Source organism: Pezoporus wallicus, unplaced genomic scaffold (genome assembly GCF_028554395.1).
Source record: "Pezoporus wallicus isolate ANWC-B61680 ecotype Strahan unplaced genomic scaffold, APGP_CSIRO_Pwel_v1 contig_5908, whole genome shotgun sequence".
In the NCBI taxonomy this organism is placed as follows: domain Eukaryota; kingdom Metazoa; phylum Chordata; class Aves; order Psittaciformes; family Psittacidae; genus Pezoporus; species Pezoporus wallicus.
In genome coordinates, this window is record NW_026635282.1 from 1346665 (window position 1) to 1372773 (window position 26109).

Genomic DNA, 26109 nt, shown 5'->3' on the forward strand with positions numbered 1-26109 from the left:
TGCAGCTGCCAATCTTCAGGCAATTTTCATTAATTCCTCATTTGCATGAGTCAAGACAATCAGGAGGGTACAGCATGTTATCTGTATAATTAAGCATGTTAATTTATACAATCAAATAGCAGCTGAACACAGTCAATTTTCTATATTAAATAACCACAGATATTTGTTAAATTACAGATAATTAACATGCTGGGATCTCACCATATTTTTCTAATGAAAAAGGTGAAGACAAGATGCCAATTCATCCAAGAGGAGATATATCACAGCATGACACTAAGTGTCCTACTGCAATTACAAAACTCTCCTATGGAAATGTTGGTATGAAACTGAGTTTTTCAGTAACAGTTTAAGAGCTCTAAGCGAGAAATACAAAATATGTTTTAAGCTTCACACTGTTTCCCCACCTGTCAGGTTGATGCATTCCTGAACACCTCTTCCTACTCCCAAGAGATTTATTGTATGTAATTAAAAACTTCAAGACATCTAAGAAATACACATTAAACACTGGTTCCTTCCTCTTTCATTTCTATGTCTTATTCATAAAAGGAGCAATATAATCTGATCTCCTAACTGTTACCAAATTCCATTAAAAGGAAACTAATGAAGTAGATTTTTAAAAATCCTCATGCATACACATAAAGGTTGGCATCTCAGCCTAGAAATCTTCATGGCACAACTTAGACAGTAGTTGCCAATGTATTAAGTCAAGCCTATGAGAGCAGAATTTCAGTCTCTGGAAACAGCTGTATGTCTGAAGAACTTGCGAGACATTCACAAAATAAATTAGCTACATATTTTCCTGTTGATATCAATCAGAAGCAACATTTTCAGAGCTTTTTTTTTAATACACTGAAAACTACATGTTTTGTAGACAGCAAGAAGCATAAGACAAAAGCTTATTTCAATAAGAACTAAAGAACTATATCCATTGTAAAGACTGTAAAAAAAAACAAACATACAGAGTTTGAAGAATGTTTATATAAACTTCTACAAGTTTTAAAATAAGGTGGGTTTTTCTTTGTTTTGATTAAGAATACAGAAGTCAGAATGTATGTTTATGCTAAAAAAAAAATCAACATTTATTGCTAGATATTATTACTACAAATGCTAAGAGACTTACAGAAAAATACACTAAAATTTGTTTCAGAATAATATATTATTCTTAAGATCTACATACATGGAGAAAAGAGTAAATATATTTTTCTGGTTTTTAAAGAGCTAAAAAATATTGTAACTCAGGAAGAAACCTTAAACATTACTCACTATTGTTAAACTACAAGGAATAGGTACCTGACAGAGGGTACATAATTTCAAAAATAAAGAACTGCAGAACAGGTTTTGCTTTTAAATAATAACTTGAAGAAACTAAAGAACTTCATTATAGTTGTTTTCTTAAAAAAAAAAAATACTACCAACTTTATCCACAGATTACTAGAAAAGGATCCTACTATAGAAAAGAACAACTTACCTCTAAGCACGCCCAAAGGTTGGGTCCTCTGACTTTACAGTCCTGACAAGTGCCCTAGTAAAGTTACACACACAAGCAAAGTATTATTTAATTTACCTTCACAGTAAGCCATGACTTCTAGACAAAAGAAGAAAAAACACTGGAAGCTCAGTACCAGCTGAATAATTTAAAGACAAAACAAATGATGTATTGATAGCCAGCACAATTTTTGGGTTGCTTCATAATCTTAAGATGAGCATATTTTTCTACTAACAATTTAGATCTGAGTTTTCATTTTAAACCCAAAATTGTTCTTCTAAATAAAGCATAAGCATATATCATACCACATTATGATAAAAAATTAAAACAAAAAATCAAAACTGGTCTTTCCCATAAATTTATTATAAAAAGAAATGACAGTGATAGAACTTGTAACAACTGTGTATTTCCGTTTGGAGAAAGTCAACACTACCTGCAAAGCTTTACAAAAAAAGATGCAACATTAGAGAAATGCTATACCCCTCGGCAGCAAATTCACTGTTACACTTTTCAGATCAAGAAATTTAACACCATGGACACCTCCCAGCTACTAAAACGGGTTACAAGATCTTTAATTGTTCCATTTATTAATACTAGCTGGAAACCAAGAGTTCAGGGAGGGGCAGTTTCTCAAACTGTGGCTCCTCCATCAAAAAGTGAAATGTTGTCCAACAAAAATTTAAGCATCAATTTCTTTGTTAGGGTTTCTACTTGGAGCGAAATCAGTTATACTACATTACATTAACATTCCAAATAACTGATACATCAGTATCTGAAAATAAAGTTCATCTTGCTGTTATGCTAACTCTTAACTAGTAGTTTCATTAAAACATTACTTGCTCTGGAAAACACTGCTGGGACAGATAAGTACTGAAAAATATTTTTTCAGTTTTATTAAGACCATAATTCTTCCTGCACTTCATTTAAACCTCACTATTCTAGTACAGAATATTTTATCAGTGGTTAACACTTCAATGCATCTTATAACTAATAATACATGACAAGATATGTAGCTAAAATAAGTGACCAGAGTTAACTGTGTTAGGAAGAAAGTAAGCTGCTGTAACTCACATGAGATTTCTGTATCAACTCCTCTTTTGTTATTTCACCAACTGATTCCAAGTGTGGGCAATTGCTGCTGGGTGATGACATTTTAGAAGCTGTATTTTCTATGATCCTATAGACAAGATTTGCAAGAGCAGAGAAACACTTGTCAACAGAAGAAAGAACGGGTAAAGCCCAATCCTTACAGTAGGCAGCAATATTTGATATCTAACATGCAACATACACAAAACTTTTAAAAGAATGCGCCTTTTTAAAGTAAGTTAGTATAAATACCTTCATTAGCAGTAAAATAATCCAATAGTTCAAATTAAACACAGCTGACTTCTAAATCCCCTGAGTGGAGCAAAGCTGGTCTGGATTAATTATTTAACTTCCTGAGATCTTATGCAACACTTCTGAAGGGTGCTGAAGCTGTGAGGGCTAAAATGCATTACTTGTTTGTCAAAGGAGAAGGAAACTTTATCTTGCTTTTTTATTTATTTACAAAGACAGTCTATACTCAGGTATATGATATATCAAAAGCAAACTGAAACTTGCAACTCACATGTAGCACTGAACACTGGGTGAGCTCTTCTTTTGTTTGAGTCCTCCCTCTCCATACAAGGCCTCTGAGGCAGACACAGAAACTTATCAGAAAAAGAATGCTAAATACAGTCACTTTGTCATTACCATTTTGATAGTTGCACAGAAAGCCATGATGCTTTACAGAAAGAAAACACAGAACTCGGTAACACTGTCTTTGTATAAATACTCCAGTTGTCACATGCAGATAAGAACCTTCCAAGAACTTTGTTCGTTTTATCACTTAATTACTGATACCTCAATCTCTCTAAATCCCAAGGAATCTTAAGCTTTCTTTGATCAATTATTATCTGTTCAATCTATCATTCTTTTATCAGAACTTGCACCTAAACTTCCATCTTAACTTAGTGAAGCACACTCCATGATCTATTCGCAGCCTTTAGTGCCATTATCAGCACCCTTTTCCACTTCACCTGCTTGCTTTGGCAGGTTTAGGTTTGCTCTTTCCACTGTATGACCAGTAACGCCTTTGATTATTAAGTAACATGGGGCTTTGACAGCATGTGGGAAACCAAATTTTGCCTACTAGATATCTCAGACACGCTTCCCAGTAAACATTCAGTTTATCTTTGACTTGGTCTTTTGCTTTCATTGCCTTGCAATAAGATAGCTTTAAATCAAGAGTCATTTCAGTTCCCTTTGGCCATCAAATGGGGATTTTTATATATGTGCCTGTATATGTATAAATAGTCTATATTATTCCTATAAACATCCCTTTACAAATAATATAGAAGTATTGTGTATTATTTGTACAGGAGTAATATGCAATACTTTCCATCATTTATTATAGATATGCATGTATGTAACTGCATCTATATACTTAAATATATTTATTAAAATATATATATAATCTTGTGCATTATACAGAAATATATATATACTCAAGTATGTGTGTGTGTATCTTTCAGTGTTTTTGAGTATCATGTTGACAGCTGTTCAATAAAATATTAAAGAACTTATCTCACAAGACTGGAAATACTACAGTAAATTAATAATTCAGTATTTTTTTCAAGATGAGGTCTAAATTCTCTTCCTGGACCAGCGGTATGACATTTAGAAAGCATTACTCAAATACACGCTGCAGATGGAGAAGTATTTCCTCCGTTCAGTGTCCATGCGTAATCTATGTGAAAGACATTTCAAATACAAAAACTACATTTTTTTTCAGGCCAAACTTCCTCAACTTCAGTCACATTAGCATGCTGCTCTGAACTGTAAAGCTCCTTTTCTGAACAGAAATGGAAACATGAATGCATGTTTCTTTTTTTGCATTTTGCAAGGTCTGTTAAAACATTAAATATGTACAAGGGAGTTTCAAATAAAGCCCTGACAACCTTGAAAAAAATTCAGTGTGAATTAATGCTGATTTAACACAAGGGCTTTAAGAAGACTTGTACAATGGATTAGGAAAGCTTTAGGCTTACTTCTTTTTTCCATATAAGAAGCTTTCCGACTGCATTATTGCAAGTACTACAAAGCAATGAATGAAGACTTTACCTCATGCTACCAGATTTGTATTTAATAGCTACTTTTCACACCTGGAACTACACAAATCCAGACCTGCAGTGCTGAACAAACCCAACCACAGGACTTCTGCTCATACCAGATTCTGTTTATTGGTGCAGTCTGCATCTCGCTTCTCATAATAATGATGAGAAAGACCAAAACATGATGAAACTCGTGCCCCACAGATGTGGTCCCTATCCCTGTCCATATGGCAGAACATCCCTTGCAGAAATCTACTTAATGTTACTGATTCTTTATATGTTACTACACTGGCAAAGCTGAATGGCCTTTCACTTTCTATTAACAGAATTTTTACACACTTCTTTCCACCCTGTAAGTAACCGTGATAGCTCAGTGTACTGCCATGACCGGGCAGCTTAATATACTTCGCTGTGATAACACATTTTGTAAAACTTCATGTTAAAGTCTTAAACCGTATAATTAATTTCAAAACCACGATTCATCCTTCATCTCTGTAAATTCTAGCAAGCCCAGAGTTAAGCCCCTCCCTTGCTCCTTGCCCTTCCTTCATTTCACCAATTCCTACTCTATTTGAAAAGATTGCTTATCTTCCTCTACCCATGTATCTCATTATCACATTCTCTTTTTCACAGGCTTCTGCACTGCACTGACCTCATCCAAAAGTTGCTTCTTCACATATTCAGTAATTAAAAATAATCTACTTCTGTAGTTTCTCTTACATTCCATTTTATACTCCTCTTCTGAAGCTGGAGCATAACCCCATTTCATGCCCCCAGTGATACGTGATAGTTTGTACTGGTAAAGTACCTAGATACCTCGTATTAACAGCTCTACTGTGTCAGATGAAAGGTACATTTAGCCCAATATCCTATTTCTACCACTGACCAAAAGAAGACATCTACAGAAGAATAAAAATTTTACAAGAATATATAACTTCTCAAGTTTTCACACTAACTGTTCATTATCGTATTCATGCAATAAGCTTCTCATCAAATGCTTCCCATATATCTGGGAGAGAACGTTGCATCAATCTATTGCCAGCCTCTTGTCTCCACTGAAAGGTTTGTTTCAGCCCACGTATCTCAATGCATCATGCTACATCATTCAACTATAATACATATTCATACTACATATATATATACATAATAAATGCTACATATTCATAATATGTAGTATTACTCTATATACTATATACAGTATATACACTATATTACTATAATACATACTACATTACATAATATGTAGTATCACTACATACATACATATACATAATACATACTACGTAGTCAACTTCAAAATAAGGACTTCTAACACATTTTTGCTTAGTGCATGCACAAACAGTAATACTTCAAAGGAAAAAAAAAAGCCAAAAAAACCCCTGCAACTCTTATCTTGAACTTTAGTTTGCGGGGGGGGGGGGGGGAAGGGGGAGGGATTGTTCCTGTTTATTCTTTCATTCACTAAGAAGAAAAAAAATTTCTCCCCAGAGAAATGTGAACCGTAATTTAAAGCATCATAGAATAATAGAACAGTTAGGGTTGGAAGGCTGGAAAGGACCTTAGGATCATCAAGTTCCAACCCCCTTGCCATGGGCAGGGACAGCTCACATTAAACCATGTCAGCCAAGGCTTTGTCCAACCTGGCCTTGAACACTGCCAGGGATGGAGCATTCACAGCTTCCTTGGGCAATCCATTCCAGGGCTTCACCACCCTCACAGTAACAGAACTTCCTCCTTATAACCAATCTAAACTCCCCCTGTTTAAGTTTTAACCCATTACCCCTTGTCCTGTCACTACAGTCCCTAATGAAGAGTCCCTCCCCAGCATCCTTACAGGCCCCCTTCAGATACTGGAAGGTTGCCATAAGGTCTCCATGCAGCCTTCTCTTCTCCAGGCTGAACAGCCCCAACTTCCTCAGCCTGTCTTCATACGAGAGGTGCTTCAGTCCCCTGATCATCCCTGGGGCCCTCCTCTGGACTTGTTCCAACAGTTCCATGTCCTTTTTATGTTGAGGACACCAGAACTGCACACAATACTCCAGGTGAGGTCTCACAAGAGCAGAGCAGAGGGGCAGGGTCACCTCACTCGACCTGCTGGTCACGCTCCTTTTGGTGCAGCCCAGGATACGGTTGGATTTCTGGGCTGCGAGTGCACACTGAAGCCAGCTCATGTTCATTTTCTCATTGACCAAGACCCCCAAGTCCTTCTCCCCAGGGCTGCTCTGAATCCCTTCTCTGCCCAACCTGTAGCTGTGCCTGGGATTGCTCCGACCCAGGTGTAGGACCTTGCACTTGGCATGGTTAAACTTCATGAGGTTGGCATCAGCCCACCTCACAAGCGTGTCAAGGTCCCTCTGGATGGCATTCTTTCCCTCCAGCGTATCAACTGACCCACACAGCTTGGTGTCATCGGCAAACTTGCTGAGGGTGCAGTCAATCCCACTGTCCGTGTCACTAACAAAGATGTTAAACAAGACTGGTCCCAACACCGATCCCTTAGGGACACTACTCATCACTGGTCTCCAGCTTGACATTGAGCCATCGACCACAACTCTCTGTGTGCGGCCATCCAGCCAGTTCTTTATCCACAGAGTGGTCCATCCATCAAATTGATGTCTCTCCAATTTAGAGACAAGGATGTCGTGTGGGACAGTGTTGAACGCTTTATGCAAGTCCAGGTAGATGACATCAACTGCTCTACCCCTTTCCATCATAGAAGGCCACCAAGTTGGTCAGGCAGGATTTCCCCTTAGTGAAGCCATGCTGGCTGTCACCAAGCACCTTGTTGTTTTTCATGTGCCTTAGCATGCTTTCCAGGAGAATCTGCTCCAAGATTTTGCCAGGCACAAAGGTGAGACTGACTGGTCTGTAATTTCCCAGGTCATCCATTTTCCCCTTCTTGAAAATGGGGGTTATATTTCCCTTTTTCCAGTCGTTGGAAACTTCACCCAACTGCCATGACTTTTCAAATATGATGGCCAGCGGCTTAGCAACTTCATTTGTCAGCTCCTTCAGGACCCGTGGATGGATTTCATCAGGTCCCATGGACTTGTGCATGTTTAGGCTCTTAAGATGGTCTCAGACCAGATCCTCTACTACGGTGGGTCTAGGGTCTTCACTCTCACAGTTCCTGCATCTGCCTTCGAAGACTTGGGTAGCATGGTCAGAGCCTTTGCCAGTGAAGACTGAGGCAAAGTCATTCAGAACCTCAGCCTTCTCCAAATCCTGTGCAGCTAGCTCTCTCGAGAGCTTCCTGAGGGGGCCTACGTTCTCCCTAGTCTGTTTTTTATTTGCTATGTACCTGTAGAATCCCTTCCTGTTATCCTTAATATACCTAGCCAAGTTCAATTCTAACTGGGCCTTAGCTTTCCTAGCCTGGTCCCTAGCTTCCCAGACGGTTGAAGTCCCCCATGAGGACAAGGGCCTGCAAGCATAAGGTTGCTCCTACCTGTCTATAGAGAGCTTCATCACAGAGTCCTCTTGATCAGGCGGTCTGTAACAGATCACCACAGTAATGACCCCCATCACTGTTCTCCCTTTAACCCTGACCCACAAACTCTCTGTTGACTGCTCACCTGTCCCTAGACAGAGTTCCATACTCTCCAGCCTATCCCTAACATAAATAGCAACTTCCCCTCCCTGTCTGGCCTGTCACCTTTCATTCCAACACTCCAGTCATAGGAGTCACCCCACCATGTTTTTGTGATACCAATGATATCATAACCCCATAGACGAGCACACATCTCTAATTCCTCTTGTTTGTTCCCCATACTACAGGCATTTGTATAGAGGCATCTGAGCTGAGCTCCAACTGAAGCCGGCTCATTGGCTGGAGTGGCTGGGATAGCTCTACATTGCTCCCAGCATTTATTATAGGTGCTGGCAACTGACTGGGAGTGTTAGGATGGAATGATGTACCCCTCCCCCAACACATCTAGTTTAAAGCTTTCTTGACCAGCCTGGCAATCCTCCTACCAAAACCAGCTCCACCAGCCCCCAGTAGACCTGGCCTCCCAAATTGAGCCCCATGTTCTAGATACCCAAACCCCTGACTATGGCACCACCATTCTAACCATTTATTAGCCTGTCAAACCCACCTAGGCTTTTTAAGGTCCTCCCCTTTATCCTGGAGAATTGATGAAAAAACTATTTGAGCGCCAGAGCCTCTAACCACCTCTCCCAGGGCTCTGTAGTCCTTCTTAATGTTCTCCGCGCTACTGCTATCTATATCACTAGCACCCACGTGGACAACAAGGAGTAATAGTCAGTGGGGCTTATTAGACCACGCAGCCCCTCTGCAACATCCCTGATCCAAGCCCCTGGTAGGCAACACAACTCCCTTAAGACTGGGTCAGGCCAACAAATGGGTGCCTCTGTGCCTTTCAAAGTAGAGTCCCCTACTACTACAACCCGATGCTTTTTCCTGGCAGCACCAGTAGTGATCTTCTTTACTTGTGCATCAGCCGCTTGTTCATGATGCAAGTGTGTTTCCTCATTAGCTCCCTGCAGAACTGCAAAGCTGCTCTGGGGGGGGACATCAGAATTAGGAGGAAGCCCCTTGCTTTTAATTGTCCTCTTCCTCCTTTTTTTTTTTTGTTTTTGTTACTAGTTCCCAGCTTCCCGGGTTAACGGCCTCCTTCTTTCCTGCATGAGCTACGACGGACGCTTGAAGCCCCTGCACAGTCTGGCCCTGTTGCAAACAGTCCTGCTTCCCCTCAGCTTCCCTGACATCTTTTAGTCTATTGACAGCATCCCGCAGCTCAGCCGCTGCTGCAGGAGGGCCTCTGCCAGAGCTCACCGAGTGCAGCCCTGCCCGTTGCGCACCCTCCCCTCACCAGACCAGTGCAGGCACTCTCTACACTCCGAGCTCCGCACTGCAGCCTCCCCTCTCATCGGCTCTGTCTGGGTGTCGACGCTGGCCACCGCCGGGGTAGCCAGAGCAGAGCTCCCGGACCGGGCCCTGGTCAGGAGCGAGCGCTCACCATCGCAGCTCGCTGCGCCACGTCCTGTTCGCCGCGCTCCCTGGGGCGGGTTTTTAACCACTCAGGGCTGGTGCACCTCCTCCTGGCTCCGCCCTCTGTGAGTCAGCTGCTCCCGTCAGAAGCAGTCGAGGACTTGAGGCTCCCGCTGCTCTGAGTTGAGGCTCCTGGACGCTGAGCTTCCCCCTGCTCAGGTGTTGAAGGCGTCCTCTCTTGAGCTACTCACCTCGGCAATTGAGGTGACCAGCAACCTATTTATTACTCAGCAGAATTCCACAGCATCAAAGACTTATATGATGCACACCATAGAAGATCTACCATCCATGCAGAAAAATCCCGTTAAACACTAAAAGAATTCAACTGATCTCGCAAATGGTCTTAGGCTCATGCAGGAAGCATAATATTTCCTAAAAAAGCATAACACATTTTAAGTTATCTGCCTAGTTACAGTAATTAAAATTTCAACAATTGTTGAAATAAACAAGTATATATCCTTACTCCACTGATACCCCTAATATGAAGCCATTTTAACAGACCATTTTTTTTTTTGTTCAGTAAGCAAATGCTGGCAGATTATTTTAAGAATAAAAGGATTATTGTGAAGGATTATTGTGAAAGCAGCAATTACCTGAAGCAGTAATTGTATCTTCATTACAGGCTTTTATTATTTTGTCTGTACAAGTCTGAATTAACAGCGTATCAAACCAATAAACTCTAAACTCAGGATTATTTGCACTCAAAGTTATTTTACAAGGTATGCACTGGAACAATTTAACAACCATATTCATTTTATGGCAACAAAGTAGCAGTGACATAGAGGTGCAATGTTGTTACTTGGCATACTAAAGAGCTCTGGAACTTCAGTAAGTACTTACCATATAGACATTCTTCACAATTCAGAGAAAAAAAAAACCCAGCATTTACTCCATACTATACATGCCCATTGAAGATACACCCTCAAACCTACATATTCAGGTTTTTAAGCTGTATATTTTCCTACCAATTTTCTGAAGAACTGTGTTGCTCTTTAAAATCTTTACTGGATTGACAATTTATTACAGAAATTAATTCTGCATAACAATGCACATGAGTAATACTTTAGCCAAACTTGAGAACAGTCTTCTTAGGTTAAGAAATAGAATCATAGAATAGTTACAGTTGGAAAGGACCTTAAGATCATCTAGTTCCAATACCCCCCCCAAAATAATAGATAATATTAAGATTAATTTCACACACTGAATTCTGTTGCATTCTGTTAATCAGTAGGTGGTTTTGATCTTCATCTCCCATCCCTCCCTATTCCTATCTTTTTTAAGTCTATCAACTCTAAACAAGAGCATCATATTCAAAAGACAGCACCAATCTGGTAGGAAGCTTATTTTGCCTATTTAGAATAAAACCTGGTATTTCCCAGTAAACGACAAAAGCATGCTCAGCAAGCTGGTGAAAGACACCTGGTCCTTCTCTTCAGGCACCACCAGCTATCCACTGAAGCAAGACACAATTTTTTTCTAAGTGACTTTCATTAGAGGGTTTTAGTTTGTTTTTTTTTTTTCCTGTCACAAAATATTGTTTTCAGAAGAAAAGGATATACAAAAAATACTGAACTTAAAGATATATTCTCTTACAGGGTTAGCCATTTTTCAATTTATACTGCCTTTCACAGCATATAGACTGTCCATTCATGTCTTTCTTCCACCACTTTAAACGCCAGCTCTGAAACCCATTAGCTGACCTTTATGGACGCAAGAGGATTTTCCTAACCCAGGCTTTGCCCGCAAGCAGAAGTCCACAGTGATTTTCCACTGGGTGCTATACCAGACTCCAGACTTTTCTCCAATCTGTTTCATCCCTCGTACATGGTGATCTAAGCGTGTAGATACCTCATGGAACGGCATAAATTGCAAGTAAATAACTGTTTTTCGGAAATGTACCCTTGAAGCCGCACGGCTTCGGCTTTAGCAGGTATTTGCAGAGGTCAGCTCCGGGCTCTCCAGCCTCTGCAGGCTAGCGGGAGGGCACGGAGCAACCTCCCTGCCGACCCGCTGACCCGGAGCGGGCATCCCGAGCACCACCGATCCACCGCCCCGCGGCCCAGCAGGGCAGGCAACCCAGCCTGCCGCACACGGCCCCGGCCCCGGCCCCCGCCCAGCCCTCCGGGAGCGCGGCGCCCCGGCCGCTGAGAAGGCTCCCGCCGCCGGCGGCCATCACCGTGCCAACAAGCCCAGAGGGCCAAGCCGACCTGGACTTTGAGACACAGCGGAGCCCGCTGCGCTCCTGTACCCCCTCACGGACACCGGACGCGACCCGCCTTCCCCACCGCCTGCAAGACTTTCGCCCTCTTACCGGAGCAGCCGGGAGAATGCACCGTGAGCGGAGCCCACAGCTAAGACGGGCCGCAGATAGCCCCGCGGCTCGCACCGACGGCGAGCCGCCTCCGGGAGCGGCGCTCAGCCGCCAGCGACGCGGCAGTGCAGAAAGCCGCCGTGCTGGAGGAGCTGCGCGCCCAGGCTATGGCTCTGCCAGTACCTCCTCACAGGGAGGACCAGACAGACACCAGCCGCAGCAACGCCAGGACGCGCCCCGCACAAAGATGGCTGCACGCAGCGTCTCCGCCGCTCATATGAGCATTGCCCCGCACAAAGATGGAGGAGCTAGCCTCTCACCCCGCCTTACCCGGTGGTCCGCAGGCGGAGATTGCCCTGTGTAAAGATGGCCGACGCGGACTCCTAGCGGAGTGGGTCACCCTCACGTGGCAGCGGTAAGGGCTGTCTCTCGGTCGACCTTAGCCGCTTCTCGGTGGCCCGGAAGCAGATCTCCGGCCGGTCTCTGAGCAGCTGCTGGTGCGGGGAGGGAGGGAGCGGCCCGTGGGGGGCTGTGGCCGCTGCTTGCGGCCCCGGCTCTCGGCAGGTAACAGGGGGCGGCAGCTGTAGGGCGGGACTCGGCTCACGGAAAGGTGCGTCCGCCTTTGCCGCGGTGAGAATGGAGGTTGAGGGGCGCGCGGGGCTGCCATCTAGGCAGTGTCCGTCGCCAGCCCGAGGCGCCGCAAGGCTTGGGCGTCCCTACCGCGGTGCCGGCGCTGCCGGACCTGGGGAGGGGCCGGGCGGAGGTGGCTCCTGCCCACAATGGGACCAGCTGCAGGAGCGGGGTCCGTTGTGCGTCCGCGCCCGGCCGGGCCGTGGTTCTTGTCCCGCGGCGGGGGGAGGCTCCTGTGCCCCAGGAAGCTGCTCCGGGCAGCGCAGCCTGGCAGGGTCAGAGGAAGGGACATGGCCAGTGGGCAGGGCTGCCAGCGCCCTCGGCGTGCGGGCCCGCCTTCTGCTTTCAGCTCGCTCCGTGCCACGGTTGCGGTCTTGGGTGTTACGGACAGAAGCTTAGCATCAGGGAGTAAGGGGGAATGGTCCCTGTTAATGGGGGAGATTATGTCAGGGTATAGTGTTTGTTCCTCATTGTGTCTGCAGTAAAAATGAGGCTTTTGAATGAGATAAACTTCAGGCTGCTCTCAGATCTTAACTCTCTTAGCTGGCAAACAGGTTCTTCCAACAGTAGTGAAATGGGATTGTTGTCATGAATGGATTTAGAGAATATAAGTGAACTGCCAGGTGATAAAAGCAGGCTGAGTCCTCTGTAGATCCTGGTTACACGTGCACAGGTGTCTGCACAGAGCAGTGTGAAGGAATGGGGCCTAAATTGAATCAGCAAATTCACTGTCTTCTCATGAAGCACAAATCTCCAGTCAGAAACATCAATCAAACAAGTCATATACATGTTATTTAAGAGATTCAAACTTGTAGAAGAAAGCTATCTGGGCTTTTATTTCATAATTTAGTATATATCCTTTATTTGACAGGGTATTCCGGAGACCACCTGTGGCTGTTTTCAAGATAGTGTCACTTAATGAGGTTATGGGAGAGAAGGAGCCATGTCAGAAGAAGCTGTTACTGAGGCACGATTTTCTCTGAAGATAGTAGCCTTACGGGTATTTCATCTTCCCCTTTCCTGGTATCATTCTCTCAACCAGGTAATATATATTATTGAAGCATTGTCACTTTTGGTGTACATTTAGAAGTTTAATTCTTTTAATTGTAATGTTGTACTTGCTCTTCTGAGCCTCATGTGAATTAGATTTGTACAGAATACATTGATTTTTAGTTTATTTAAAGCATTGACAGAAGCAGGGGTTTTTTTTGTCTTTTTCTGCTAATAAACACTTAGTGCATCATCAAACGTCAGACTGAAGAGATTGCTTTATCTTCAATGTCAATGTGTCTTCATTTTGCAACAGCACAATAGCTCTCATCAAATCAAATACCAAATTCCTCAATTTGTTTGTGGTTTTTTTTTGTAGAAGCTTTTAGATGTGTAAAAACTAAACATAACTATAATTAAATATTGAATAATAGTATTGAGTGTGGTCTGAAATACTTTCTAGGTTGCCATTGGCACTCGTCAAATTAATCTGAATGATAAGTGGCATGTTACTATGTTTATTTGACTTATAGAAAGAGCTTCTTCAAATAAAATGCTAAGGCTCTACTAATCATAGTATTTCCTTTTACATACGGCCCTGAAATGACTTATTTTCTTTCATTGATATTACAGGCTAGTTTTCACTAGCAACATGGAATGCAGTAACTCAAGTGTAGGTGATGAGGAATACCTTATGAGCTTAATTTAAGGCTGAGAAAAGGTGGAAATATTGTGAAGCTGATCCTTCTTGTCTGCAGGGAATTATAAAATTTGTCCCTAGAGCACCTTCATGTCAAAGGCAGGGAGGAGGAGCTGTAAGTTGTGTAGTAGAGGTTCAAAGAGAGGTGTTAGTAGGCAGGTAGGCAGCTATGTGTATGCCTAACCACATACATGATAAATGATAGACTGAAATGTCAGAATTACTTGATGAAGTATTAAGTCTTCAGTCATATCCCTCATTTCTTGAAGAGTGAACCATATTCTGATGCCTTAATACATGGGATGAAAAAAAGTTTCTAGCTGGTTGTACAGAATATGATTCAGTAGATTTTTTTCTGTTCTTTGTATGATGAATCACTGACAAAAGTAACTAAAAGAAAAAATTGTTTATAATTAGGAATGCCACTAATAATTTTTAAAATAGCTATTAGCAGTTCCTAATAAACTTTTACCTTTAAAACCCATGTCTTTAATCTGACTATTTAATTTTTATTGAAGTAGATGCTTGTAAACACCAGCTATGTCATTTTTCAGATTTGCATGTAAATGCTTTTCAGAATTTTACTGCATATAAAACCACAATGAGAGTCTCGGCTGCATCTGATAATTTTCTCATTTTTCTGTTTGTTTTTTTTACTTTGAAATTCTCACTGCAAGATCACAGATTTCTTTTTTTACATTGCATCATATTCATGCCCTTTTAAAATGCCATGTGCAACTCTGTTATGAGCATCTATTAGCTTTCCTCCTTAGAGGTTTTCATTTCACTGTTAATTTATTCATGAGCATGTGTTTAGGCACAAATTTAAAAAAAAATCCATTTACAGTTCTATGAAACTTTAGTTCTAGCATTTAATTTTTTGAACTTTGAAGTTTTAATCTCAGTTATTTGGTTATTAACTCTTTTCTGTGTTTGTGCTGCATGTCAGGGGTTTCCTTCTTGCAGAGTACAGTGCTAGGTTTTTCAGCCTCAGTAAAGATACAATACCACTAAGGACAGGGCTCTCAAGTGGTTTTGACTTGTCAATTGTGAGCTCCATGCGGAGCAAAACTTTCAGTGCTTCTTTAAATTACACAACTCTGATAGTATTAATCAATTGCACAGCAACCAGTGACTGCCAGAGTGCAGTGGTACTCTGTGTGGCCAGCTCTCCTCTTGTATGAGGAAACGTGTTTCAGAAACACCATATTAGCCCCAAGGACTGTTTTCTCCCAGCAGTCTGTTTCTCAAGCAGCATGGATTTCCTAAAGATTTTGTAAATGTGGACTCTAGTTTCCAGTTAAATGACTCTTTTCTTGGTTTTATATCTTGTAACTTTGAATTTTATAAACTTTGTTAATGGCTTTTCATTCCAGTTGCTTGTATATGTGATTCTTATTTACTAATTTAAACATCTGTAAACCCATGACTGATCTGTATCCAAAATAAAATGCAAGAAATAATAAAAGACAAAAAAGCTTTAGAGAAATGTGTTTAAGTACATGATCTTCCCAAATTGAAACACCATGCAAATACTAGCTTTTGTATCTTTACTCTTTCACAGTGCAAGTGATAGTCTAGTTGTGAAGGGTGAGTTTCTTCTCAGTACTTTTTTTGCTGTTAGAGAATTAATTGAAGCCCTGTATTGTCCTGACATTGAAAATAATAAATAAATTAAAAAAAAAAAAATCTGAAAGTCACTTACTTAGATCCCTGTAGTTCATGGATTTGCAATATACCTTATAGTTCTCGGTGCTGCAGTATGACTGTCAGTGCAGCCACTTGCTTTGTCACACCCCTTTGTAAACCTTGTCACCTACTGGCCATCACAAATTTTGAGAAGCTGTTAGTTGTGTCCTGTCCTGGGTTCAGCAGTAGCAGTCATTTTTCCTTACTCGGTTGCTTCACAGTCTGTGTGTGAGCAGCATCTCTTATCTCCCTGAGACGAGCTATAGCCTATGTTAAACACGGCCAAGGGAGAGCAGGAGGAAGGGTGGGAGTTAAGGAGCATATACTTCTAATGAAGTCACACTCTTTTTTTCAGCTAAAGCTCTCACCTGGGTTAAAGAAGCTTTTAACGGTAACAGCAGTGAGTGCGATATCTGTTATTTTTCTGGCCCATCACTTTAAAAGAAGACGTGGAAAGAAAAACAAGAAAGTGCCAGCATGGGAACCAAGTCATCTGGTACTAGAGTGTACTAAAGCAGCTGCATCAGAAAAAGGTACATGAAGAAACCCCCAAGTATTCTTTTTTTTCTTGGAGGGGAGGAAAAGGGGTGTGAGGGGAGCTGTGTGCATAACTGTATAGTAGTAAAACAAACTTTTCATTTAACGATGAGTAGGTTTGAATTGTTAAAGTAGAAAATGTGCAGATGAGGAGCAAAATTACAGTGTCTTAAAGTAAGCTGGTCTTGTTCTCAAAGGTGAAGTTTTAGTCATGAATTTGAATTAAAACTTTTTTTATTGGTAGTGTATTAACAGTCCAGTTTGCCATCTTGTGGATATACCTCAATACTGAGAAAAGCAAATTTAATTTTTTATAAGATGGGAAAATAATTGTGCTCAAATGCATGGTTATTGTTACAGATATTGACTGTTGTAATTTATAGTTTCTCATGTAGAACTGTAAATAAAAGAATAATTGTTGCTTGCTTCTAAACTGTATTTTATTGAAAAGAGTAAATGCAATTCTTGATCGATCTTGCTAATGAAAAATATGTTATTTTGAGTTTGCAGCAGCTTTAACATCAGTGTATCTCTTAGGTTCTAGTTGTTCCAGTAGTCGGCAAAACTTGACCCTTTCTCTGAGCTCTGTGAAGGAAAAAGGATCTCAGTCTTGTATCTATGCAAATGGAGGACTTTTCAGTAAATGCTCTGGTTCAGTTCAAAGCCTGGCCTCGGTGAGCAAAAGTGTTTTAAGGCTCTTCAATGTCTACTAACCTGCACTGAGTATGTACCTAATGGTTTCACTGGGCCGAAACAACTTTCTTGAGCAAGCTGTGCAGGTGACTAGAGGTAGTGAGAAGGCCGTTGTACTTACTAGTTAATAAAAACAGCTTCTAGCCAGGTAGCTTGGCTATACTGTGCTCTGGCAGGAATGTAATTTTAAGGACATTCTGTGCAACATCATTTCAAATTTTGTTCATTTTCTTCTGAAGGTTCAGAGTGCCACTTCTTGTCACAGTTGTGCTTGTGGCAATTCAAATTCCTGGGATAAAGCAGATGAAGATGATATTAAGCTTGTCAATATTCCAGTGACCACACCTGAGAATTTGTACTTGATGGGTAAGTCATAATAAGAACATTCATTATCTACTAACAATGAATGTAAATGATTTCTTGGGTTTACGGTAAAGTGACACACAATATTAGTGTGGTATCCTTTCACAGTATCCTGTTGGCATGTGTTTAAGAACACTTCTGTAAAATAATTTTATCTTACTTGATCTAGAGAATAGATATTGTTTTATTCCTGTATTTGTAGTAGTAATCCATCAAATTATTTAAAAAAATAAATAGGAAAAATACATTGAATGTTGTTGCTTTACTGGTAAACTCCTTTGTCTTCTTAAAAAGGCAAATATATTTTTTTAATTTATTTTTTAGACTGGAAATCAATGTTGTTTTGAAAGCTTACATCTCTGCTATAATCATGCTTATTAGCTACAAAGTTTCCTAACGCTCTAAAATGCACATACATATGGAAGCTGTGTGTTTGATGGAATCTAGGTATTCCTAATCTTCCCTAGGTATGGAGCTTTTTGAAGAAGCACTGCGTCGGTGGGAGCAGGCACTAACTTTCCGTAACAGGCAAGTTGAAGATGAAGCAAGTTGTGGTTCCATTAAGCTGGGAGCAGGAGATGCAATTGCAGAAGAAAGTGTAGAAGTGAGTATACTGAATCTATAATCTACTGCTGCTGCCCTAACAATTCATTGCACTTTGTTTCCTGAACCTTTTCAACTTCTGATTCAATTACCAATACCGAGAATGGATTAAAATTAGTGGTATTGCGTTTAAAGGAAATCTAGTTTTGTTCCTTTTGATTCTTTGGTTGGTTATTTGGAGGAGGGTTGGGGGAGAGAATTAGCATTATTTATTTTTTGGCAATCGCTGTTGCATCAGTGTTTGCTTCTGGATGGTATTAACAAGCTACCAAGCATACTAGTTTCTCCACAAAACCCCTTGGGTCATCCCTTTGTTTTATGACTATGTGAGAAGATACCTGCTTAGCAAAGATAAAGGTCTTGGGAAAGATGATCAATTTATGAGTAGCCACAATGTGCATGAACTTTATTTATATTCCTTTGTTCTTATGAACAAAATGCTAAAAATGCTTTGAAATACACCTGTGTGGCTTTCATTATTTCTAGTGCATTAAACATCACAGGTAAAGTATTTTAAAATTTAGACTTTATTTCTATTGAACTAGATAATACAAATGTATGTTTCAAAAAGTGTGTATATTTTGGATGTTGAAGTATTCATCTGTGCCAGTGGCACCGTCTGATCTTTAGAAGCTTAATAGTCTTCGATTTTACAAAGGAATCTTACAGGCTATAAACAAATAGGAAATATTCTAATGTCTGTGCACTTGCAGGATATCATTAGTGCTGAATTCATTCATAAGCTCGAATCCCTTCTTCAAAGAGCTTACCGTCTTCAGGAGGAGTTTGAAGCCACCCTTGGGGTCTCTGATCCTGCTTCTCTAGCTAATGATATTGGTGAGTACTCCTATTTCACATTTTTATTGGTTTTAATAATAACTCTTGGAGGGGGGAGAATCAATGAAATATTGAGTCATGAGAATTTATCAGTAAATGAAGAGAAAAAAAATCAGGGTCTTTACATTATTAGGTAATGTTTGATGTAGTGCTTGTATTTTAGATAAGAATGAACTGAGAGAAAATATTTTTCTCTGTGGCTTGTCAGTACACTTGAGAATTTTCATAATGCTTCTTAACTTTCTGAAGGTTATGACTTGGGTATTTAAATATTTATGCAGTAAGAATATATAACCTTTGAACTGTCAGACTGTATGCATGTACTTTTTTTGTTTGTCATAATTTTTTACAAAAGAAAAAACCCAAAATCAAACCAGAAAGAGTTTGTCTGAAATACATATCTACTACTAAAGCTCTTATCCCTAGTGATTGAAATGTGTCACAGTTAGTAGTGACTAAAACCAGGATTTTAAATGGCAAGTGTGATGTGTGATTGCTACAAGACATGCTGATTAAGTACAGATAGTTTGATTATTTTTATTTAAAGAATTGGTTTAAGGTGTTCTTAAAGCCTGATACTATTATGCTCTTTCATAATTCAAGATCAAGCACCTGATCTCAAGTAACTGTCAGACTTTAAAGGCAGAACATGTTCTGGGGTCATTTTTTAGTCAGTAGTCTTGTTTGTTAGGCTTCAACTTGACTGGCACGAGGTGGCAGCACTCTCATCTCGTAACCCTCATGTTATCCTGAAATCCCTAAATACAGTAAGGTGGGAATTAAATTCAGGTCAGAGCTGGCTTTCTGCTTCCAAGCACTGTGGAACTTGGAGGATTTAATACAGAGGGTGTTTTTGTTTGATGCTAGATATAAAAACATTATATCACTCAACATTTCTCAGATAATTTACTTTCCTGAAGGATATGTCACTGAGTGTAGGGTATGAATGTTTGAAGTAGGATGTTTTTGAGATTGACAGGTTTTTGGTAGCTGTCCTGAGACAGAGAGAAAAGTACAATTAGGAGAATCTTAGTGGCTGTCTAATGGGTCTGTTCCCTTCCACCTTGGTTTTTCTTTTCTTGTATTTGGCAACCTAGTTAAAGAAAATGAAAGCTGCTGTCAAGATACTTTCCTTTGCTAACCCAAAATGTACATGTTCACATGTAATACTTACTTTGTTTCACCTTCTTTTATTTAAAGCTTTGTATTACTCTTTTAGGAAGTATCCTAGTAGTAACTTCGGTCACCTTTTTTCCTTTTTGTGTGTGTTCACACATGTGCATGTATTAACAACAGTAATGGAAGGATTCAAGAGTCACAAGAATAACAAAGTCCAAGAAAATTATGAAATCCCAGTGGGCAAATGAAATAGATAGTACAACATTCTTTACCAAGAAATTTTGTAAAATACAAATGACAGTTCTGAGCAGAAACAGAAATGAAGGTGCCTCTGCTCTGCAGGAATGAATATAATTTGTTGCAAAAGAGGCAGCAGCAGCATCTGCTAAATCAGAATCAGTAGTCCTGGATGATTTGTACCCAATCTAGACAAAGAAAGTAAGAAAGCACCCTAATCCATCGTTTACTGCTTATTGCTCTTGGAAAGTAGAAAGTGTTCCAAATGATTGAGAAATTGCTAATTTAGTTACAAATCCTAAAAAACAAAAACCCCCAAACAAACAAAAAAAAGCCAAAACCAAAAACCACAAAAAATAAAACAAAACAAAAAAAACCCTCAACCGAACAAACAAAACCCAACAACCCCAGAGCTCCAACAGCCAAGTTAAGCATCGTGCCTGTGAAATAAGAGAGTTGCTAATTTACTATGAGTACTGCCAGTTGTTACAGTTCTGTGGTAGATAGTTTTCCTTGGACTGTAGGTTTTTGAGAGATCTGCAGTTTGGGGGATTATTATAATAATTGGTTCACTGACCTGAACATTTGTTTATACTTCTGTTTGCTGTTAAGTGAAAGGTTTGCTTCCCTAGAGGGAAGATGTTTCGTCAAAGGCTGTAATTTTATCAGCTATGTGGTTGATGATAAAGTAAAGCTGGAAATCGATACAAAAATTTTATTTAGAGCATGAGAAGCATTGAATTTATGAAAAGGCAAGGTAAATAATGCTGCTCTGAATTATCTGTTTAAATTGTTACCGTCAATTCATATTTGAATCCAAACTAGTACAGATTGTACATAGAGTTGAGAGATCTTGAAAGAAAAATAATAAACACTCTTGGGATGCATTAGGAAAATTACGTATTGCAATCAGTCTGTGTTCTCAGCACACTGCTGTAGAAAAAAGACAGTTGATAATCCTTGGCTTTGTGTAAAGGACAACATCACCATAGAGGTAGAGATACAGTTGTGGGTTTATGTGGCTTTAAAATGCTGTGTCCAGTTCTATTTGTATTCCAGAAGATACAGAAATATTAGACAGCTCAAAACAAGCCATAAAAATGATCCATGTTTTGGAAAAACTTAAACATGGTTTGATTGCCTGTGACTAATTTTTTACTGAAGAAAGTACTGAGAGGTGACTTACTTGTTTTGAATAGTTACTTACACATGGAAAAGGTATGTGGTGCTGGGGGATTTGTAGACCCTGTTAGAGTTATAAGTAGATCCAGTTTCTGGTTGTTCTGGTGGCACAAGTTGAGTGCTGAAGTAAGTTGCCTCTGAACTGTGTTGAGGGTATTTCAGTGTTTCAGACAGGTTTTTTGTTGGGTTTTTTCAATGTTGTTTTTGTTCCTCTTTGAGAAGAAGAGATGGACTTGAGTGTAAATTGTCATTGGGGTCTTTCTTGCATATCAGTGTTTCCCCTTAGTACTGCTATTTTTTCTTCTTCTGTGGGCCTTGGCAAGAACAAGCAGAAGCCTTTGTCCTTAATAGGTTCATAAGTCTTGCAGCTTGTCATTAGAGTGCTTATAATGTTTTGCAGTGTTTTTTCTGTCAGACATGACAGAACTAGTTTGTGGATTTTTCTTCCATTTTCTCCATCTGAAGCACTTGTGGTTAGCCACAGCTGGAGGCACAGCTCTGACAGTTGGGCAAATGCTAAAGTGTTATCAAAAGATTTGCTACGTAAATGTCTGACTGGCACTTCTTATTCAGAAATCAGTCAGGAAAGAAACTTACAAAGGTAAAAATTTTCATCAGTTTCTGGTTTTCAGCTTTCTATGTAAAATCTGTCAGAATTCTGAGGCTCTTGAAAACACTCTCTCCTCTGCTTGTCTACTAGTCAGAGGTGTTGCTCCTTCCCAACACTATTAAGTGTTATTCTTCCCTGGTCACCATTTCTCTCTACCTAATCAGATTAAGATCTTAGTGCTGCCATTGATCAATCATACCACAAACTAGCTTTCACTTTATGATCCCACTTACTAGTTTTAGTTCATTGGCAAGATAAACAATTTGCCAAACAGCTTTGAGAAACAGCCTTCAGGAGGAGACTATGGTAACACGCTACATGGGAGAGTCAGGAATGAGTTACTTTATGTGTTGTGGTCTAATTAGCTTTTGTTTTATCCTTCTGTAAATTAGGACCTCCAAATGCTTTTTTATTTCCTAGTTATATGTAAATTAAATATTTTCTTTTCTAGATATTTCTAAATATTCAACTTTTAGCAGTGCAGAAGATACTGGTATTAATAAATACCTTTTTTTTCCCTGTGGGTATAATTCTGTTAATAGTAATAATAATGATTATTGTTTTTATTATTTCAACTCTGTAACCTATTGTGGCGTTATAAACAATTAATACAGCCCTGAAAAAGACCATTAAATAGATGAAATAATGGAACACAGTTGTGTTCATCGTTGTTGCATTCTCCACTGGACTTTCAGAATTATATAAACCAGCAAGTTAAAATAGGATTTCTATAGCAGAAATACTTCTGGACATGAAATTAAAATAAATATGTAGGGCTGCTGGGTTTTTTATGCTGATTTAGGGCTGTGAAACAGCATGGGAAACCCAGAAACAGGCTTTCCTGAGGCAGGCATAAGCTGTTCGCATCAGGAAGGAGGCAATTGGTAGAAAACTGTGAAACAAAAAATATTCATCTTATTATTTCTGAGGGGGTAGAGGGTTAAAAGCTTCCAATACTTTCTGTAGTCTGTCCTTGAAAAAAGTTCTCTTTTTTTTCTTTTTCTTTTTTTTTAATTCTTTTTAGATCTTTTCTAGCAGACCAAAATGTTAGTCGAGCTAACTTGTGAGGAATGCAGAGTTAGGACAGAAACAATAGCTTTACTTACAAGCAGAATTGCAGGTCAGAGGGGAAAATTCTCAAATTGTAGGGCTCCTTTTCAGTACTGAATTCCTAATACATCGTGTTATTATATTATTTTCTACTGCAAAAAGGAATACTGGCACTCAAACTAATGGTGATTTGTGTACACTGGCCCTTACACTTTTTGATAATAATAGTAAAACTTATGCATTGAGAACATTTTTGTTTAGAAATATTTACTTTTTATTTTATCCTAATTATACAATTTAAAACAAATGAATTGTTTGAGCTACTGCAGTAAAAGATCTCTCACAAAGGTCTGCGTTGTTGGAAGGTTTGTCTGTTTCTTTTTTTAATTTTCTTCTCACACTCAGAGATATGCCTGGCATTTTGGAGAGAATATGCATAGCCTTTAACCTAGTGGCAGAACTCTTTGGAGAACATATTTGCGTATTAGAAACCTTTTTTCCAGCTGCTTCTAAAAGGAAGAAAAATCTTTGCATAATCAATGAAACTATTGAAAGCTCATTCTTATATACTTTATTGCACACACTTTTAGAATGTTTTACTGTCCATGAATGAATATCTGGGGCCTTTCCTTCCTGCCTCTGAAATGTTATATACTCAAACTAAAATTTTTTCATTAACATTTTATTTGGTTAGGCACAAGAAATGTTTCTGCTTCTAATTGCCAGGCTCCAATGAGGAGGTGAGCAATTTGTAATAATTCACATAGGTGTGCTTTAGTAGTACATACTATAAAATAATTTCAAAGTCACGTAACTTTTTATGATAGCTTGAAAAATTTTGCTTGCTTTGTCATCTTTGATGATAAATGTGCATTAAATGATTTCTTCATTTCTTAGAGAAGGACAAAACATTTTTCTAGTGGCTGAAACAGAATTGAAATCAAAAGGAAGCAATAACTTTTTCTCTAAGTGTGGAAATATATTCATCCCAAGAAATGCTCTCATAAAGGAAAGAAAACAATATTATTAAGCCTGAGGAAAAGTCCAGAAAAGTTACTCCAATTCTATTTTAAAAAAATCAATATGTATTTTGAACATGATTTAGCTATTACAGTTTGTGGAAGTTCAGTAACTGCAGAAGCTTACTGCATTTTACTGTGAGGTGTCTTGCAACTTATTGCTGCAATCCCTTATTTCTGGTTTACAATAGATATTCAAAGGGTAGATGTTTGAATTGGATAGTATGTCTTCTATAAATAATATTTAAGACTTTCCTATAAAGGCATATTTGTCCAATATTAGTAACACTTCCTTTCTAAATTGTCTTCAGCAAAATTCTTTACTGAAACGCATCTATGCAATGTTGGGTAGTAGAGTAAGACTGGTGGGTAAAAGGTCAATTTAAAACTGTAAATAAAAATATATCTGCAAATGTTGTGTCTATGAAAAGATTATAAGGATTGGCTTTCTCAGTGATAATTTTTAATTTTGGCAATACAATACTAAACCCACAAAATAGCTTTGCGTGGACCTGCAGTTAGGTCACTTGCACTGAAAAAGATTAGTATTTGATAATCTGTATTTTTATGTTGGTATTTGATAAACTGGAGTGTATATTTTTGCCTGTCTTAAATGCTGGCGCTTAGGTGCCATTTCATTGTGAAGCAGATTAGTTGAAATCTTTTCAGCAGGGCTCAAGGTAATCTCTTTTACTGTGCACAGAACCAGCACTGGAGAACTCAAGGTTGCTTATTGTGTGTTAGCTATTGATAAAAATTTACAAAAGCACTTCTGATAAGATCAGAAAGAGAGTATGTTTCTGATTTTTGAGCACCCTTGTTTGTATTTGCCCAACAGCTTTGCTCTTAGACCCCACTGTGCAGGCTATTTATACACCTTTTTGCTTCTCCTTAAATGGCATCCCTGAAACCTATCTTCTTTCTGTCCACACCAAAACTCCTGTTTAAGCCCTTGTCTCTCTCACTCCTTATCAATTTAAAACTTGCTTCTCTCACATGGACTTAACTGTTATGTATAAAAATCACCTTTGCTTATTTTAATGACCAGATTATTCCTTTTCCTTAAGCTGTCTCTCTCGCTCAGGAGCTTCTCTTCATATGAAATACTAGATCCTTTTAGCTCTGAAGTAGCTTGCATGCTGTAATTCATAATTCATTGTGGCTCAATTCGGAATTGAGCCACAATCCACCTACTTGATTTAATTTCCCATACTGTGCAGTAAGCTGTTCCTGTACTTCTCTGCTTAATCTTCCTAACACAAAGTCCCTCTACTATTTCTCAACTGTTTCTGCTCATTCCTTACAACATGTGAGCAGTCATCTCTCCCCATGTCTCTTGGTGTGAGCTTCCTTGTTCCGTGTACTTACTTGGGCAAACTCTTCATTATTTCATCTCTCTTTTTACTTTCTTCTCTGCCCATCAATTTTAAATCCCTGATAAAAAGGGGGAAATATAATGAAGTTGATCCAGTTCCTTACATGAGTGAGGAGCATTTGTGCAGCAGTTTATGCAGTTAGTGCCCCACAGTACTACTCAAGTAGGACTAGGTAATGCATGCTGTTTTATCTGTGTGCTTATCACTTAGCCCACAACAGTAAACACACAGGATTAACGCTATTTTAAAACATACAGTTTGAGCATTCCTTTTGCATTTCTTTTGTTGGCCATTCTGATGGTTAGTTTTAGTCAGTAGCTTCTCCTTTTTTAAAAAATCTGCTAGAAAAAGTCCACATATTTACCTTCTTTTAGTGTAAAGGAAAGGGATCATTTTCCACACATCTCAGGGCTTGATCTAATAACCTCTTGCCTTCATTTTGACCACTTTTGAAAAGTGATGTATGGAGTAAGTGGAAACATCCTCCCTTTTGCATGTTCTTATCATGGAATCATAGAATGGTTAGAGT

The 26109-nt window shown here is 39.4% G+C and overlaps 2 protein-coding genes across 12 annotated transcripts in view; one reads left to right on the forward strand and one right to left on the reverse strand.

Moving 5' to 3' along the window:
- USP33 (ubiquitin specific peptidase 33) overlaps window positions 1-12365 on the reverse strand; it is a 44501-nt gene extending 32136 nt beyond the window's left edge. The window contains exons 1-3 of one of the 10 annotated variants that reach the window (XR_008973117.1): window positions 3096-3356; window positions 2558-2663; window positions 1469-1522 (exon numbers count right to left, since the gene is read on the reverse strand). Coding sequence is in view for 9 of the 10 variants with exons in the window: in XM_057416845.1 (XP_057272828.1) it covers window positions 1469-1522; window positions 2558-2663; window positions 3096-3097 (162 nt within the window). In the remaining variant the exon portion in view is untranslated. Of the gene's footprint in view, window positions 1-201; window positions 832-1468; window positions 1523-2557; window positions 2664-3095; window positions 3357-11945; window positions 12039-12265 lie in introns of those variants that run through there. The other 9 variants (XM_057416880.1, XM_057416871.1, XM_057416845.1 and 6 more) reach the window with 9 other exon arrangements.
- The window catches only part of MIGA1 (mitoguardin 1), a 40786-nt gene continuing 26951 nt past the window's right edge, over window positions 12275-26109 (forward strand). Inside the window, exons 1-7 of one of the 2 annotated variants that reach the window (XM_057416966.1) lie at window positions 12275-12360; window positions 13447-13617; window positions 16310-16487; window positions 17029-17165; window positions 17424-17550; window positions 18015-18151; window positions 18864-18987. In XM_057416966.1, the coding sequence (XP_057272949.1) occupies window positions 13519-13617; window positions 16310-16487; window positions 17029-17165; window positions 17424-17550; window positions 18015-18151; window positions 18864-18987 (802 nt within the window). In that variant the 5' untranslated portion in view covers window positions 12275-12360; window positions 13447-13518. Of the gene's footprint in view, window positions 12361-13216; window positions 13354-13446; window positions 13618-16309; window positions 16488-17028; window positions 17166-17423; window positions 17551-18014; window positions 18152-18863; window positions 18988-26109 lie in introns of those variants that run through there. The other variant, XM_057416958.1, reaches the window with a different exon arrangement.